The 18,677-nt window shown below is 45.4% G+C and overlaps 1 protein-coding gene across 2 annotated transcripts in view; it reads left to right on the top strand.

Annotated features, from left to right (window-relative positions):
- faf1 (Fas (TNFRSF6) associated factor 1) overlaps positions 1–18,677 on the top strand; it is a 58,623-nt gene that overhangs the window by 26,936 nt on the left and 13,010 nt on the right. For both annotated transcript variants that reach the window (XM_084472642.1, XM_084472643.1), the window contains exons 9-17: positions 1,527–1,622; positions 1,738–1,861; positions 2,168–2,231; positions 2,357–2,438; positions 8,839–8,993; positions 13,747–13,883; positions 14,050–14,138; positions 18,021–18,101; positions 18,392–18,469. In XM_084472642.1, the coding sequence (XP_084328768.1) occupies positions 1,527–1,622; positions 1,738–1,861; positions 2,168–2,231; positions 2,357–2,438; positions 8,839–8,993; positions 13,747–13,883; positions 14,050–14,138; positions 18,021–18,101; positions 18,392–18,469 (906 nt within the window). The remainder of the gene's footprint in view (positions 1–1,526; positions 1,623–1,737; positions 1,862–2,167; positions 2,232–2,356; positions 2,439–8,838; positions 8,994–13,746; positions 13,884–14,049; positions 14,139–18,020; positions 18,102–18,391; positions 18,470–18,677) is intronic.

Consider the following 18,677-nt stretch of genomic DNA (forward strand, 5'->3'; position numbering starts at 1 on the left):
CGTGCCTCTCTTTATAGAGATAGGAACTCCTGCAGTCTCTCCAGCTCCATTCAGACTCAATTGGCGTTGCATGTAATCGTCTCCTAATTCAACAGTGTCCAGCTGCTCTTTGTGTTGTGTGGGCAGCCCAGCACCTGACAATGGCGGAGATCACAGCATCTCTGAAGGAGTGGGTGGTGGTGGTTGGTGTGGGGGGGGGGGGCATGCAGCCTCCCTGGCTTCTTATCGGGCCTGACCTGCCAGCCCCTGGATCGGTCACGCTGTGTGGAAGTTCACTCTCCCAGAAAGCAGCATTGGCATCTGTAGCCTTGTGTTTGTCTCCCGACGGTACGCAGGTCATCCGATGTTGCTGTGCTGCAGTGGCCGTTCAAGCAGACGATAAGAAGTTGTGCATTACCCCCCCCCCCCCCCCCCCTCATTGACGTTTGTCTTCACCTAGTCTCACAAAACAGACTTTAAGATTCATGTCTGAAGTTTGAAGGCAGACAAGCTCAAAACTTGCTGAATGGGGCCTTTCACTTGCTGTCGCTTAGTGTTTGTTTTGACCAATCGTGTCGATGGCGGCAGGGAAACTCAGCCAGGGGGGTCTGCTTTGACATGGTAGGATGGCTGGGTCCCAGGCGAGACATAGTTTATCTTTTAAGTTAATCCATGTCCTTGTTTATGTTGTTATTTATCGAGATAATGTAGCACTACAATTGGCTACATTTGGTATGAGAAGACAGTATTACGATGATTGATCAATTAACTACAGACGTCATTAAGAGTTGTTTATTCAAATAACCTTTTATAATTGACCTAAAAAGAAATGGCTATATCACAAGGTTGGAATCAATCCAAAACGCAGTCGTTGAGCAACTGCAGCCGACCTCTCTGCCTCCTCTTTATACCAAGCCGTAGCTGTTACCTGTGCAGCCCCCCTCCTGGGTATAGACATCGGGTGTAGCGGTAATGAGTCCCTACTGAACGCTGACATTCTCTGGCTCTCGGAGCTCATTAGCCAAGTGTGCTCCCGCTAGAATGCACCGCCACCGCCACCTCCGCCTCCACCTCTCCTCTTACCTGTGTCTGCAGGTGAAGCGCCCTGCGTTTGGCCTTGATTGGAGCCAGCCTCCCGACGCCGTTCTATAATTACATCTGACAGTATCAGCTCTTCTCGTCGTGCTGCCTTCGCATACAAAAGCCCTAAAGACATCACAGAACATAATAATCACTCGGTGCCAGTTTATTGAAATGACAACATGGTCTCTTTTAAAAATAAGCTGACATTTAATTATATTGAGCATCTCTGTTGCTCTCCATTATTAGTCACTTGAACACACCCTTCTGTGATCCATTTGTAGCAGATGCGTTACAGATACTCACAGAATCTCACTGATGACATCATCCTAGTATAACATCTTATTTAATGATAATAACTTTCTGGAATGTTTTATTGCATTCTAGAGCTTCTGTGTAGGCGCTTGCATATTCTATGCTATCTATAAACAAATGTAGCTTGATCCAGTTGTTTTATTTGTTTGCAGATGACACTAGCAAATTCTGGGATAAACTATCCCTGCCATCATCTCAGTGTGTGTCGGAGATCTTCGCCAGCCAACGCCCAGGATCCTACAGAAGAGGTAAGCACATTCACTCACTCAGCGTGGACTTCAGTCACCTGATGCAATATTAAGCTTTCCCTATGAGGAATACATATATTGATGTTGGTGTGTGTGTGTGTGTGTGTGTTTGTAGTGTGCAGACGTCCATATGATCAGCGACAGCGAGGGGGATGACTTTGAGGACGCTTCAGAGTTTGGGGTGGACGATTCAGAGATGTTTGGAATGGGCTCCTCCACCAGTCGGAAATCACCTTTGAGTATGTTCAAACCAAAGAATTATATCGCTGATATTCACATTCATTCATGACATTTACCTTTTTAATCTTACTATTTATGTTTGTATTGTAAGCCCAATGCTCAAAAGCTCTGTGGTACACAGACCTGAAATATTATACCAAATCCCATTTTGTCATGAAGAACACTACTGTTAACAGCCCCTGCAATGTATGCATGTACTTCAATCATGTAAATTAATCACTGTTAATTGACTAAATATATCCAATTTGTTAGGCTCTTTTGACTAATTGAAACCAAACTCATTGATTAAATGTGTCTCTTTGCAGTGCCAGAGAATAGTGAGAATGAAGGGGATGCCTTATTGCACTTTACTGCCGAATTTTCTACCAGGTGGGTAAAAAAAACTAAAATTCTCTCAGTACAATACAGCTTCGATATCTACGAGAATGGATGGCTAACCATATGTTTTTCGCTTCCTGTGTGTGTGTGTGTGTGTCTGTCTGTCTGTCTTGCAGATATGGAGAAGTACATCCGATGTTCTTCATCGGCTCTTTGGAAGCAGCGTCTCAAGAGGCCTTCTACGGCAAGGCCAGAGAAGTAAGAGGCCTGCTCTGCTCAGTGTCCCATGTGTGTGGAAGAATAGTTAGCGTTGTCCTTTGCTATCATCATCACTGTATAAAAAAAAATTAAAAACGCTCATCAAATCTTCATCCTGACAGCTGAGGCTTTATTTTTAGCCTTCTCTTTCCCCCTTGCCTCCCTGCTTTTGTCCTCCTAAGGAGCCTTGTATCAACTGACAGCTTGTGTGGATTATTGACTCATTAGACAGCGAGGACGCAGCAAGATGTTATGGGGGTTCAGATCTCCAGCCGGAGAGACGACAGGGGAAGGAGCGGGGCAAACGGAAAGAGAGGGCGACGTCAGGGAGGAGAGTGAGTGAGGGAGGAGAGAGATGGGGGAGAGAGGATAGTGAGGGAGGAGAGAGAGGGGGGAGGGCAAGGGAGGAGAGAGGGGGGGGGAGGAGAGAGAGGGGGGAGGGCAAGGGAGGAGAGAGGGGGGAGAGCGACGGAGGAGGAAGGAGAGTGAGAACGGGAAGGAAGGAGCACATCGGGAACAACATGGAGTGGAGAGAAAGAGGTGGAAGAAACAACCCCACGGGTTTAGAGGAGAGCCAGGCGCTGAGGGATGAATGGATTAGATAAAATATAAAGAGAGAGGGCGAGAGAGAGAGAGGAAGGGAAGGTTGGCTTCCTGCCTGCTACCCAGCCGATCTCCTCTCCCTAAGCCAGAGCAATATGGCCCTCATCCCTGGTGCTCACACACATGCTCTCCACTGACACATCCGCCCCCGAAACAACACAGGCTGTCAAAAATAGTATTCATTTTCATTGTGTTTAACTTGGTTCGTTTTTTTTCAAGTGCAGAGCTGGATTTAGTCTGCCAACTGTGCTTCAGCGGTAACGGGTTTAAATAAAGCTTGTGATCGTATTTGAATGGTGGTGGTGGTTTCGGGGGTGGGCTAAAAGAAACAGTTTGATCTGTCGGTTGTGTCGGTCTCCTGCTGTGTTGAGGCTAGCCATCGTGACATCAACATATTATGTCATTGACTGTTTCAATGCATAGTGGGCTGTGTGTGGGCGTGTGCGCATTTCCCTGGTATTCATCTCATGTGCCTTCTCATCTGTCTTCTAGCTCTGTCTTCCCATCTAGCTGTCCATCTCCAACAACCATTGTCTGCTTCTGTCTCTTTGTCCGTCCCAATCTCCACCTCTCCATCTCCCTGTGTCTCTATTGCCCTGTCCCTGTTTGAAAGAGGCATGGGACCCGGTTGATCCAGGCTCATTAAGTGGGTATTGGACTGAGGCAGGTTTGACTGCAGTAGGCGGACACACTTGGGTTTATATGCAGGGGAATCAGTCTCACTCTTTCAAAGGCCCGGAGAGGCTAATCACTAAGCAAAACACTACGTTTGATGAAGTGTTTCTGAATGTGTGTGTGTGTGTGTGTGTGTGTGTGTGTGTGTGTGTGTGTGTGTGTGTGTGTGTGTGTGTGTGTGTGTGTGTGTGTGTGTGTGTGTGTGTGTGTGTTGTGCGTGTTGTGCCTCAATCCATCCTTAATGAAAATGCTCTGGGCTGTCGAGCAGAACCCTCTTGGGGATCAGTGGGCCAGTCAGAGCGTACGGACAGATAGGCCACCCATCACTAGTGGCCATCCCCTAAATCCCCATCAACGCAGCGGTTAATCGCACTAACCCCAAGTGCCCCCTCCTCTCCCCCCCCCCCCCCACCTTCCCCCTCTCCCCCCCCACCCCGTCCACCACACACAAAGAAGCATCAAAATTCATAGGCTTGTCAGAGAGGCGAGTTCAAGGATTTATCGCTGCCAAGTAGCCTCTTCAAGGGCCGGGGGGCCGCGGCTCGGAAGGCTCTGGAGGGAAAAGAGCAGCGCCGTTGAAGTGCTGGACTCGAGCTGGGTCGAGATGCCGGCCGTTTACTGCTCAGTCTGGCTGGGATTACCATGACACACTTTTGGGCTGGCCAGCAGGCCGCCTTGTTGAGCAGGGAGCAGGGGTAACCGCCAGTGGAACGGCCTCTCCTGGAAGATGAGCTCATTCAGGAATGACCGCACAGAATGAAGACTTTAGCGTTGTGTTACAGCTACTCACGTTTTGGGTCATAACAAACAGTGGATTTTGCTTTGTCTGACGTTATTTCTCTAAAGCAGATCATGTTATTCTTTTCCCTGAACCCGGACATTTCCACATGAAGCATCGGCTCTTGTTTATTGTTTCAGGCCACAGACTGGATTGGTCACATTTGTGTAAAGTGAATTGTGGTAATTCTGACATAATTAACACAAATAATATATTGATAGATGCTAGTATTTAAAACATATTGTATTGATGAAGGAAGATAAATGCAGTTGCAATGGTTTATTGTGGGTTTAAAATATTCGTGTTTCACGGATCACTGGCCATGTCCCAAGCATACGAAGTATATCGAAACCCATTTTAAAATTTGCCAAACTTTTTCTCTCAAGGCCCTGCTCTCGAGGCTTATGCAGGTTCAGAAAGTGTCAGAATAAAGTGTATAATGTGTAAATAACGAAGGCACATCCCAGGGCTGGAAGCGTCTGGTTGGGGGGTCACTGAGCCCCATCTCATCTTGTCATAAAGAGTGTTTTCAGTAGGGGGGCGTCAGTGGCCCCCCATGGGGCTTACGGTGGCCCTTAATGTGTTTTCCAAGAGTGTGTGTGTGTATGTGTTGGGGAGAGTGTGTGTGTTACTGGATCAGTCATCTGAGCTCTTCATTTTGAAGTGTTTGCTTTTCCAATGTGAGCTTACCCGTCCACGGGACGATGACTTTCTTGCCCCGCTCAATCCCGCTCCCCCTTTCCGCCCTCACCCCTCTGCCTGTATCTTATTTGCCCATCTCCCCCAAGCCCTGTTCAACATAGTTATAATTAAAACCTGCCTACCAACAACACAGAGAACATCTGCCCAACAGGCCAGGCCTGGGGGCCCTAATGAAAAACACATCCGTGTTGGAAGAGGTTATTCAGCAGTCGTATAATCTGTAGTGGTCCGACTCTGTGGATTGAATGCGAATGATGGAGTTGGAGCCATGTTGTGGATAATAGAATGATCACGGCACTTTGATTGATAAAGCTTGTTCATGAAGACACATGTTAAGAATGAACGGAATATTATGCACGAGGATTATTTAGATTCACCTTTTGTGCGTCTGTTCTGACTGCACATAGGCGTTAGCTCGGTATTTATTTGGTGTAAGGAAATGTCACATCACATCATTGTCCTTAGCAATCGAAAGTATAAACTTAATTTATATTTTGTTTAATATTTGATATTCAGTTGTAAATTGAGGATGAGTAGAGCACTTATTTGATGTTTATCTTATTATCTAGAAATGGATTTAAAGGTATGTTCATTTCTCCTTTAGCTATTTAATCATTCAATCAAATAATTATCCAATGGAAAGGAAATTTCCTTCTTATTTTTAAATATTATATTTAAGTATTGTGCCTCACCTACTGGTTTCCCGTACACCGAATATTGCCTCAATATTGAATAGTGATAACATTAGTCTTGTAGTATTATGGGCTTTCTCCCTTTGTGTGTAACCTCCAATGGAAGTGGCTGGGACACTGGGAACACTTGTTTCACACACGGCAGGTTTGTACCCTTTATGAGTCCATATCATGCAGACAAGGATGACTGGAACATACACCTGCCTGGCCGTGTGGGCCACAGAGCACAGAGACTCCTATGTTGGAACCAAACAAACGCTTGTTTCACAGGTGTCATGTTGCCTTAACAAAGCAAACTGGCTATGTCAGGCCAAATGAGGTGTTGGTGTGTGTGTGTGGGTGTAGATGTGCATGCGCGGGCATGCATGTCCATGTACTATAGGGCTTTTTGTGTGTGTGTGTGTGTGTGTGTAAAAGTGAAAGGTCAATCAGAAACAGTCAAGAGGTGTATGAGAACTGCTGTTCTAGTGGATTAGAATAAACGCTTCTAGCTGATTGATCGTCGTCCTCACATTAGTGTTCAGTGTTATTGGTCAGAAAGTTGTGACGTTTGGATTTTGTCATGATATCCTTACACAATGCTACACAAACACAATGCACTATTATAGGACACATACACAATATTGTCTTACAAATGTAAGGACTGTCTCTGACTTTTTAAGATGTGGCTATTTATTAATCTCCCCACTGAGATCCGATAATCAATTTTACTCGTCGTCAGGAACAAAGATCTGATTCAGCTCTCATACTGTATTCAGTAATCAACAGAATTGATTCAGCCATTCATTAAAGTTACATTATGCATTTCTTTTTAAAATGTGCTCTAAAACCCATTTGTTCATGTAGATGCTAACATTAATTGCCATTGTAGTTTTCACTAGTTGTGCTTTTCTGGATTTGCTATTGATTGACGCTCCCTGGGGAACTTATGGTGAAATAATGTTTATTCTGCAGGAGGCCCTAGGCCGAATCAACACACACACACACACACACACACACACACACACACACACACACACACACACACACACACACACACACACACACACACACACACACAGAGCAAGCTCAGGTTTAGGTGAACAGGTGTGTGGGAGGCTATGGGGTCACTATCTAGCTCAGGTTGGACCTAGTAATTTAGTTGAGCGGGGGATTTTCTCCTCCCTGTTAAGAAAGGCAATACAAAAGATTCAACTTGAAAGAGGAGAGGGAACACAGGGGCCTGGACAGTTTAACTAAGATGAAGGACGGTGTTATTTGAACCTCCAGTTGGGGAAAAATGCCCATTTTGATTGGTCTTTACATTTGCTCTAATTGAGCATGTGTGCAAGCGCTAGTCTCTTAACTTGTGCATGTCACACAGTGGGACGCTTGTACGTCTGCACATGTGTGTTGCGTATTTGTGTGTGTGTGTTGGATTGTGTTCACTCCGAGCCTCCTCCCTCCCCTCCCTCTCTCTCTCTCTCTCTCCCTCCCTTACTCGCTGTCGCTTCTCTCTCAAGACTGCATTTCTCTCAGCATGAGTGTTTAATCTTTTCAGGCCGGCGAATTGGTCTTGTGAATGAGTCCCAAGCCCTTTCTCTGCAGGAGCCCAGGAGATTATTCTAAAGCTCTAATCGCTGAGCAAACACAGCAGTCCTCTCCCACTCCCATTCCACACGGGCCACAATATAGCACAACTCTTTTCTTTATCTTTTCCTTTTTCTTTTTTTTTTTGGTCAACTTTTCTCTCACTTTTAACAGGCTGTGTGGATTTTTCGCTTTCGGGTGTATGTAACCTTGCTTACCGCCCTCCCCCATGCAACCACCACCACCACCACCACCACCACCCCCCGCCCACACCAGCTACCCCTACTGAGTCTACCAACCAAATTATGGTCAGGTTGGGGGGACAAAAAAACGATACGCTACGGCGAGTGATTGTTCTATCTGGTTGTTTGTTTATTAGTATATATACATATATACATATATTATATATATATATATATATATATATATTGACATGTAATTTAGAGTGCGTTATTTTCTACATCGTACCCGGGAACCTTTTGTGTTTGTGGGTGTGTTTGTTTTTTAATTAGTTTGTCAGCGGGGAGAATCTGCCGGGCTTATATGAAGGTGTCAATAGCCTAGGACTTAGAGCTTCGTCAATATTGTCTGGCCCCATCGCGGTTAACCTGTACAGGCCGCTGGCATTTGGTGTAAAATAAATAGTGATTTGTCTGTTCTGTTTTTGTCCGTAGCTCCGGTTTCACCTCCTTCGAGAAGTTTTATTTACACCACTGTCCGTGTGATTTTGAGTGGTATTTGCCTCTCGGTTGTGTTTTTATTTTTTATTCTTCCCCTGTCGTTGTCCGCTTGCGTCTCTCTGCGTCGGTGCATGGAAGCCGTGGGGCCTCTGCTCCTAATGCCCTCCAACAGGTCGTCTCATGGTCTCGTAGAGAGGAAGATCTTACGATCGGCGTGATGACAACAACATAAGGCAGTGCAGCGCCCCCCTCCCCCCCACCCCTTTTCAGCCATGTTCAGGGCAGAATTGAAAGTAGTCAATACTGTGTTTCTTTTTTCCTCTTCCACTATTTTTGTATTGGTTCATTTCATTCAATTCACAGCGTATGTCAGACAAGGGCCATCGTTTCCCAGTTTCCAATACGTTTTCGGTACATATTAACTTGGGTGATTGGAATTGGAATCTTATTAAAAGAAGGTTCTTGGCGATAGTGTTTGCAGGTCTTGCGTGCTATCTAGCTGCTCCATGAAAGAAATGCTGAACTCTGATCTAAGGACACCAATGGTCCTTTTTCAGTGCAACGAGATGAAACACACATATATAGGATAGTATAAAAATCCTATTAACTGTGCATTTCCTCCCTTTTCTTTCTCCCTCTCTTTTTGTCTCTCTCGCTCTCTCGCTCTCTCTCTCTCTCTCTCGCGCTCTCCCTGGCCACAGAGAAAGCTGCTGGCCATCTACCTCCACAACGACGAGAGTGTCCTTAGCAACGTCTTCTGCTCCCAGATGATGTGCGCCGACTCCATCGTCTCCTACCTGAGCCAGAACTTCATCACCTGGGCCTGGGACGTCACTAAAGAAGCTAACAAGGCCAGGTACCTAACGGCGTGCTACATCAGCAGAACGACGGACAGCAGTGTGTGTTTATGTGTGTATACCACGGCGCTCTTCAATCCTTGATCCTGACTGGCCGTATCGTTCCACGGGTGTGCATTATTTTTCAATAACAGTTCTGAATAAATGCGCGACATTCCAACATTATGGACAAATATAAATGTTGACCAGATGTTTCCATGCCGAAAATAAAATGAATATGGTCAAAGTACCGCAGAAGAAAATTTTAGATATTGGCTAATTAATTTGACTAAAAACAATAACTTTATAGATTATGGATTATTATTATTATTATTATTATTATTATTATTATATAACTGATATCTAATCAATGTTGGTAATTGTGGCATAAGCGAACATTGTATATTAAATAAAGATAATTTATCTTGAAGATAAGAAAATATTTTAGAATGCAGACCATTTCACAAAGGGAGCTTTCATCTGGAAAGTATTTGGTGTGATTGGTTTTCTGACTTCTGCCTACTGCCAATATCTGAACCCCATGGCCGGACCTATTTCTGTATCTTTGTGCTGTCTCTTTAACTTGAGAACCTTTTGAAGGGAGCATTGCGCATTTCAACAAAAGATGTTTGCTGGATGTTGTGCTCTGATTGGCTGGACTTGACTAATCTGTTTGAACGCAGGGGCCATGGTGGATGAACCCTGAGTTTAGACATCTCTATCTCTGTGGTCGGTGGGACGGCCAAGCCTATTCATTGCGGTAACATTAAGCCATACGTGGGCCTGATGGCAGTGTTTTGTTATTTTAACTAGACTGAGACTTTCTTCCACTGTTCGCATTGCGGACATAAGGCCAAACACCAGATGTTGAAGATCTAGGGCTAGAAGTGGTCCAAATATTTCCAAAAATCAGTTTTTATGCATGTGCAAGATGTACCCCCTCTATATATAAAATCAGATATGTTGCCCATGTAGCCTCTGGGGCCTTTGTGCTCTTAAGCCTAATACCTTATTTTAAATTGTATGTAGCTATGACTTTCACATTTGAGGAGAGCCGAAGCGAGGACGTGACCCCTGTTCACACCAAGTCAGTTATCAGCCCAGCGTCCGCAATCATTCAGCGCTCCTCCTCATTGCAACTCGCCCTTTCATTTGAACCACTTTCTTTCTTTCTTTCTTTCTTTCTCCCCATTCCCTCTTTACCTCCTTCTCCATTCTCACTCTCTCTCTCTCGCTCGGACTCTCTCTCCCTCTCCCCCGTCCCCGGCATTATGAATGCCCCCTGGTAGGAAGCGTTTAAGAAAAGCCCCTCACACTCTGACCTCAGTCCATCATTATTCCCTTTAGAGATATTCACCGCGTGCTTCATTCCACACTAACCCTCTTTCTCCCATTCTCCTTCTCTCTTTTTCTTTCTCCTTTTGCTTTTTGCCCCAGCGGAGTCTTTTTTATTGCTTGTAGAAAAAAATGCCATGCAACATCTGGGGCTTTTCATCGCACACAGCCAGTCACAGCTTCGCCGCTAACGCATGCATGCACACATGCACAGGTGCTCCACGTGCACGCTCACATACACATGCACTGTCGCCAGTGAATTCTCACGCTCTGTGGTTGATCCAGAGTGACGAGTGATTGGCATTAGTGACAGGGGCTGTTACGAAGGTGTGTGTGTGTGTGTGTGTGTGTGTGTGTGTGTGTGTGTGTGTGTGTGTGTGTGTGTGTGTGTGTGTGTGTGTGTGTGTGTGTGTGTGTGTTTTATATTAACCTGCTGCTATTGGAATGTAGAATTGCCTCTCTTTATTCTCACAGTCCTCAATGTTTAATGATTAATTATGCATAACGGCAGTACTGCTGATTGCATGCTAATGTGTAATTGTCCCCCATGGGAACGGCATGTGACTATCACAGACACGACAGTTTCTCTGCACATTCCAAATATTGAAACGTTTAATAGAGGAGACTAAACTGATTTATTTTTTCCTGCCGTCATGCTTTGGGAGGAAATATGAGTCACTTTTTGTACGCCGATGTGTCCATCCATTTGACCAGCACGCTGCCTAGTTCATTAACATTAATTATAACTTACACATATATACTTGTGTATATATTGTGTGTATGTTAGTGATACTAATGAGGTAATTATTTACAAATTGTAACCATGTTGTTACTAATCACCCTCATTTAATTGTACACCCATTTTGTTTATGTATTGCTCCTGGACTTGCAGCTATACAGAAACTAAATCCATGATTTTAACAAAGCACATGATTTATACTAGAAAATTTGCAAGAAAGACATGCACATACATAAAAATGCAATCAAAATGTTTTTTTTCTATTAAACATATGACTAGTTTATTGCTACACCCTAAATCCCAGTAATTACACATGCACTGCAGGACGCACACAAAGAAAAAAATGAAAACCACAAAATGTGTCCTGCATACTTGACTGTTGGCTGTTCTGACTTCCACCCAGATGAACACGTGATTACCATTGGTGAGAGGACCACGGGCCCTCGTCCAATCATAACATGTTCCTGCTCGTTTTTGAAAGCAATAAAGTCCAAGTAACACACTGAACACAAGCCGCGGTGCATCCGGTTCCCATACATGTGGCGGTGCAGAAAGATTTCCCGCAGCGCTACTGTACCCGCCTGGCTCTGCAGCTGCCAATCCCAGCCCGTCGCCGTGCCGACAGCCTGTCGTCTCTGGTGCTCAGCCACCGCACTGACGGGGAGAAAGTTAACTCGACATGCTGTGGGGAAACATTATCCATTTTAGCTACCTGAGTGTGCTTCGAGACGCGTCAGGGTGGAGTGTGGTGACGAATTTGAACATGTCCATCGCATTAGTCGCCCAACCAAGAGCGAAAGGTCATGAATGGTGAGGTTTTTGTTTTTGCAGATTTTATTTGTGGTTTCGCGACTTCGGTAAAGAAGGTGTTTTTTTTTTCTTTTCTAAATTTGACCTGTCTGGTGAGGTTTCTGTCGGGGGCCTCCAGGTGCCCTGAGTGTAACTTCGGCTGCATTCTTCAGCGAGATGCCTTAACGGCAGGATTAGGAACCCCTGAACTGTTCACCTTAGCTCCCTGGGGTTAGACCCACTTCCTCCTTCGCTCACTGTTGTTGTGTCAGTACTTGTTCCATACATGGGTCTGTATCGATGTGTTCATGTTCCTTTCCTTCTCCTGTATCTCTGAGGCAGGCCCTTAGCTCAAACAATGATTCTGCATCCAAGGAGTCATTCCACCATTTACAATAGACGATTGACATTCCCCATTTAAAAAATGGTCATTATTATCCCCCACAGAAAACATAATCATCCCCGCGATGACCTTAAATGCAGAAGCACAGCCTAGAAACATCTTGAACTGACCCCTGAGAAGACGCCGGACTGTGTTTGATGAGGGTAGTGGGATTGGGTTTCCCCTCAGGGTGGGGTTCATTGTCACCCCAGACTTTCATTACAGTTTAGAGTTTCCCTCCGAGCCATTGTTGTGGTCGGGCCTTGGCTGAGGGCTTTACAAGAACCAGTGTCAAGATCACAGCGCACTGCAGGAGTCGGGGTACCTTGACAGCCTCTGTTTGAGGTGGGCTGCGCCAGGTCACAGGAAGTTCAAGGTTTAGGAGTATGTTAAACGGGCTCAGTCAGGCTCTAGGTCAGATTCAAGGACTGTTATTTGAGTGTTAACAATATTATATATACTTATATATACCTATAAGCTTGTGAGTTGCCATCAAATTGAGATTGAAGCTCAATGATTTATCTAAATGGCAGAGATGTTTATTAGGGGTCTAGCAAGAGAATGTTCATCGATACAACATTTATTTTTAGGGCTTCATTTTTCACATTTGAAAATGTTACATTCCTGATATTCACAATGGATGATTATGATTATCCCAATTTATCCCAGAGCGTTCTCATGCTCACACAGGTTCCAGCATCTGGAACTTGGCCCAAGTCTCTCTAGTCTCAACTTTAATTCATGTTTTTAATTTGAAAGCGGTCTGCTCCGACCACGCCACCTCATCTCCCCCTGACCCTCTGCCGCTCTCCCTCGTTCCATTACTCCTGCATCTTACCAGCCCAGTTATTAAAGTAGATCTTATTAAAAGGCAGCAGCAGGAGGAGGAGAAAAAGCTCATCTATATTTGCATTCACTCTATAGCAATTCATTAATATTATGACATTTACAGCGAGCGCGGCGCGGGGCCCCGGTTGCCTGCTACCCTTTTCCTTCCCTGAAATGTTAATTTAAAAAAGTTCTGTCTTTGTAATGGAATAAGAAATCCTCTCTTGCCCTATCAATTCAGGGAGCCTGGTGAGGAATACTAATTTATATGTGGGCTCCTATTTAGACAGCGTGTCACTCTGATGGAATGAGGAAAAGGCAGAATTGGTTTTAAAGTCCTTAATGCCGTGAGTTTGGTGTATTTCTCCTCTGTGCTTTGCATATGGAATGTTGGCAAATATACCTTCCTGTGTGTGTGTGTGTGTGTGTGTGTGTGTGTGTGTGTGTGTGTGTGTGTGTGTGTGTGTGTGTGTGTGTGTGTGTGTGTGTGTGTGTGTGTGTGTGTGTGTGTGTCAAAGCAGGAGCGTATAATACACACAAATGTGTCTGTAATGGACTCAAATGTAACTGCTCTGGCCTATCCATTTGCTTTTGTTATCTTATTTGCATAATTAGTAGCTGCATGTCTGTTAACCACAGCAGAGACGAGGCCTGTGTGGAAAAAAATTCACTCATTTCAGCCGTTGTTTTTGTGTTGCAGACTACTCACCATGTGCACAAGGCATTTTGGCAGTGTGGTGGCACAGACCATACGGACCTACAAGACGGACCAGTTCCCCCTGCTCCTCGTAGTCATGGGCAAACGCACGTCCAACGAAGTGTTAAACGTCATTCAAGGTTATTATAAGCTAAGAATTTTTCACCAATTAGAATTCATATAAATATTTCCTTTTCATTTCAATGTTAATTTCAATGTCCTACTTGGTGATCCTTCTTTTTTGTGTCTACAAATATTTCTACGGGCTCTCTCTGTCTTGACTCCTTGTTGGTCGTTGATGTTCAGGGAACACGACAGTGGATGAGCTGATGATGAGGCTAATGGGGGCCCAGGAGATCTTCACAGCACAGCAACAAGAGGACATCAAGGACGAGGTATGGAGGGAACTACCGTTTTCCTTTAGACTCCAAAATAGACTTCCTTGTGGTAAACATTCAGGGGTGGAAGTCATGGTATGTTATTGAGAGTTAAACTGTGGGTTTGGCTCCATAACCAAAAATACTTGAATCTGTCCCCCGATTTGGGATCAAACCCACTACACGCACTATCCACACGTAACAATCTCTGCTAAACTCTGGTCACAGCCTCGTTGGGGCCCCTCACAGTAGTACAGTAACCCAGGCGTACACAGAGCCCCCGTAATTATGACCCACAGTGTGTAACTCTGTAGAACTTGTGAGGGAAGGCCACTTGACTGGGTCTGATGTCTGGCAACGTGGCAGAGCTAAACGACAACATGCTGAGACACATCACAAAGAGTCGTAAGAGGAATGCAAACAGCATACATGCCATTGAACTCAGAGTACAGAAGGGGGGGTCCTTTTACTGTGAGTCGACAGTGGCCTTTTGGTCTCTGAATAGGCACAGGATACAGAGTTGTCCCACTGAGTCAACCTCGTGTGTCTGCCCGTCGGTGCGCTCCCCAGCCTCCGTCCACGGCCTGCGTTTAATCCAATAGACCCAGGACAAACACCATTGAGGGCTCCGCTCGGCAGAAGAAAGCCCAGCCGCCGTGGCTCTCCCCCCTTTCATGTCGGGAGAGACGGCCGGGCTCTGGGACAGTACGACCAGAGAGGTTTCCCTCACTGTCAAAGACTCCAACCCCCCCCACAAACCCAATCTTCCCTTTGTGTCCGTCAAAGCGTGAGCTCGCTCTTTTTTGCTTGTTGGTTTGGTCAATGACATCAATCAGGGGTTGGAATACAGCTCTATGCGCCTTTTGCCTTGCAGGCCGTTGGATGTTGGAGTGATTTTTTTTAAAGGAAGATCATCTGTTCAATTGTGAGGAATCACCTGGGGCGTTGTTGTCATGTGTGCCTGTTGGGAAAGTACTACCTTAGAGAGGGGGTACATTTTACATTTTCTCTCTACTATTATCATTAGTATTTTCTGTATATTATTAGCATTATAATTCATAATACAGTGTTAGAATTTGTATTTTTATTATATTAGTATTCATAATATAATTATGGCATTAGTACTTGTACTATTTTATTAGCATTAGATCAAAATATAGTTTAGGTATTTGTAATATATTATGAGCATGCATTTTTATTGCATATATTTTAGTATATGAGTATATCAGTGGTATATTATAATTAGTAGCATTTCTTGTGTTTTAATATTGACCAAACTCCATCACTGTCTTCCAATGGGACATATCGTATGTCTTTGGGTCTGCACAGTCGATGACTCGAGACTTCACCCTGTGACCTCAGGTTCCCCCAGACTATTAAGTCACTCACAGACATCTGCCGTGCCTATGTTTGACTACTGTAGCTAATTTAGTCCAGTGTCACACCATCATAGGTATTTAGCCGTCTCAAATCAGCCAGTCATGCAGTGAGTCAACTCTGCTATCTCAACAATGCTGGTGTCTTACCCCGGTCATGGGAACCCAGGAGGTCGGGGGGGGGGGGAACGGTGTCGTCACCGCCAGCCCCGCGGCACGACCTCTCCTCTGTGTTTCACTGGGTGACTCTTAAGGGCTGGAGATCTATTCTGCTACACTTCAAATGACAAGAGAATGTTCTCTTGACACAGATCAAGCCTGCTCCACAGAAACCACCAGAGCTATTCAGATTATGTACCTATGTGTCGTGATACACAAGGGTGTTGGATGTTGTCTGCTAGTGTGTTCTTGTTGCTCATTCCGTTTGTAAGCAACTGTGCAACATGCCTTGGATAGTTAAAGCTTGTGTGGGTAAAGAAAAAAGGCCCTCCCTAATTAGTGTATATTTGTGAGCTCATTGATGGGTTGCATGGGTTCTTAAAGGTGTGACTCTATTGGGATGGTCACTTGTATGCTAAAATAGGAATTATTGTTATTATTATTGAACTCCACACCGCGATCAATACCATACGTTTTTCTCGTCATACTAAAAGCACTTTTCCTTCCCTTTCCCATGTGTTAACCTCCTTGTCATACATGAGCTTTGCTTTTCTTCATCTGTTCAGTTAGACGTTTATGTTGGGTAGAATACTTTTTTAAAAGACCATATGCCGTGTACTACTTTTTTTGTCATCACAATCAAATCGTTTTTTTCTCACTCAAATGCTTTATAACGCTAGATATGCGCCAGATAATGATGTAATCAGATTTCATTATGACAGTGTGAATGAGGCTGTGTCAGAGCTGCTGGGGAAGGACAGAAAGGCCCATCTCCCTAATTATGAGTGAAGTGTGATAATTGCACAGGCATCAGGCTTCGTGGGGGGAAATGGCTCGTGATAATGCAGCCGAGGAGAGTTCAAGTGGTGATGAGGGTGTGATGCACATGCAGGATTATTCTGCACCGGTTCGAACAGCCCCAGGAATTCCACTATATCCTCCAGCTGACAAGATCCCTTCCATCTCTGGGGTGAAGTCAACCTTGACGTACATCCCAAAATGTTGAGTTGCGGCAAAGATCTCAAGCCTCGCTGGGTCTTGTCTCTCTTCACCATTTACCCCCCCCCCCCCTCCCCCCTGTTTATTTTTTTTCTCTCTCTCTCTTTCCGTCTCCCCTCCTCCTCTGTCTCACCCTCGCTTTCTCTCTCTTTGCTCTTCAACTTCGGCAGTCAGACACGACCGCAAACGTCTAGCCTGCTTAGACATTCCAGTCTGAGGGTGACTGTTGTGTCTGTGGAAGTGGAAGCAGCTGGCCGGCTACGTTCTAGAAGAGACTACAAGCTGAACTCAGCGGCTCCCCTCTCAGCCGCGGTTAACTTCTGTTTGTTTTGTGAGGGGTGATGTGTTTTGTTGTCCTTTTTTCAGGTCGCTAATGAGATCATTTCCTGTATGTCCATATAAAGGGGCCAATTTCAGGTCGCTTTATTCTCATTTCAGGACCTGGGAAGACGCGGAAACAATGCAATATACATGGCTATCTGTGAATGGCTTTAGTTGTATACAGAAAAACAGGGCGTTTTCTTTTGGTAAACAATTTCATATAACTATTGTAGGGCGCAGTTGTGCCGCACAAAAAGATGAAGTGTTTCTCTTTAGCCTGTGTGTGTGCATGTGTTTTTTTTGTATTTGTATTGTTTGTGTGACTTTGAATTCATACACTGATGGTCTTTTACCGATTTCTTTGAGGCCGTCTCGCTGCCATTCAACTACAGTTTCTTTTAACCGGTCGAACGTATTATGTGTACTCAAAGCACTAATGTATCCTTTGCAAATTCAAACTCAATGCAACAATATGGCACATCTCTTTTTCTAGGCCTAACCCCAACCTCGCGGACGCATTATCCCTCGCATCGCCACAATAGACGCCGTACCTTGTCACATCCTGGCCTGCCCCCAGTGTGGGCCCCCATAGAGCGGCGGGGACAAATGGCTGTGCGCTATCAGCACAATGGGCCCAATTATTTAGGCTCTGCTCTTCACAAAACACCTTGTCCCCACAGCAGGTAGAGGGAGTCCCCTTTCCTCTGTACAAACAGCAAAAGAAAGTGAATGAAAGGGAAAAGAGGAAAAACAGATGGGGTGGGGGGGGGGGTTGGGTGAGGGTGGTGGTTGTGGGGGGGGGGGGGGGGGGGGACCTAAAAGAGGCCCCCCTGGCAAAGGACGAGCATGCCAGAATGAAGCGCTCCCCGCTCGCTGCTCTGCTATACCTGGTGTTTGAGTCCCACCATGCACAAGGTCTTCCATGGCTCCCACAGAGATGTTTGTCTTGTCCCTGGGTCAACACATGCCTTTAGTGCCCTGTTGTACTAAAAACTAAACCGTCTTTTGTCTCCTTTTGTTCTCTCTCCTCTCCCGACAACCCCAGGACGAGCGCGAGGCGAGGGAGATGGTGAAGCGGGAGCAGGACGAGGCCTACCGCCTGTCCCTAGAGGCTGACCGCAAGAAGGTACGCGGTCGGGACTGGGGCCGGGGAGGGCTGAAGACGGCCATTTCGCTGTCTTCGACCGGGGGGGGGGGGGGAAGGCCAACATGCCAGTCAACAATCTGGTCATGGCAATGAAACAAGGGCCCAACCCACGGCTTGTTGTTGCAATTTTTAATTTCAACTGTCAATCCCGTCAGTCAGGATGATGGGTTTACAAGCACACGCTACAGCCCTGTGGCTACTTCAGACTGCGACGTGCCACGGACGCAAAGCGTGAGGAATATGTTAATAATAATGTGTTTGCGTTGCAGAGAGAAGCACAAGAGAAGGAGGAGGCGGAACAGGTGCGCCAAGAACAAATGAGGAAGGAGCAGGAAGATGAGAAGGAGGTGAGCAGGGGATAGTCCATCAGTACCAAAGACATTTTCCTTTGGTTTTTCTTTCACCGTACATTCATTATCATCATTTATAAGGCACTGGAGTGGTGGAGCAATATTACCTCAATTGTTTTTGGGATTTGTCCTTGGTGATCCAATACAGTCTCCCTTTTGTGTGGTGTTGTGTATTGTTGATAGCGGTCATATTTGGCGTTGACGC

The sequence above is a fragment of the Micromesistius poutassou genome, assembly GCF_964030765.1.
Source record: "Micromesistius poutassou genome assembly, chromosome: 9".
NCBI classification, from domain to species: Eukaryota; Metazoa; Chordata; class Actinopteri; order Gadiformes; family Gadidae; genus Micromesistius; species Micromesistius poutassou.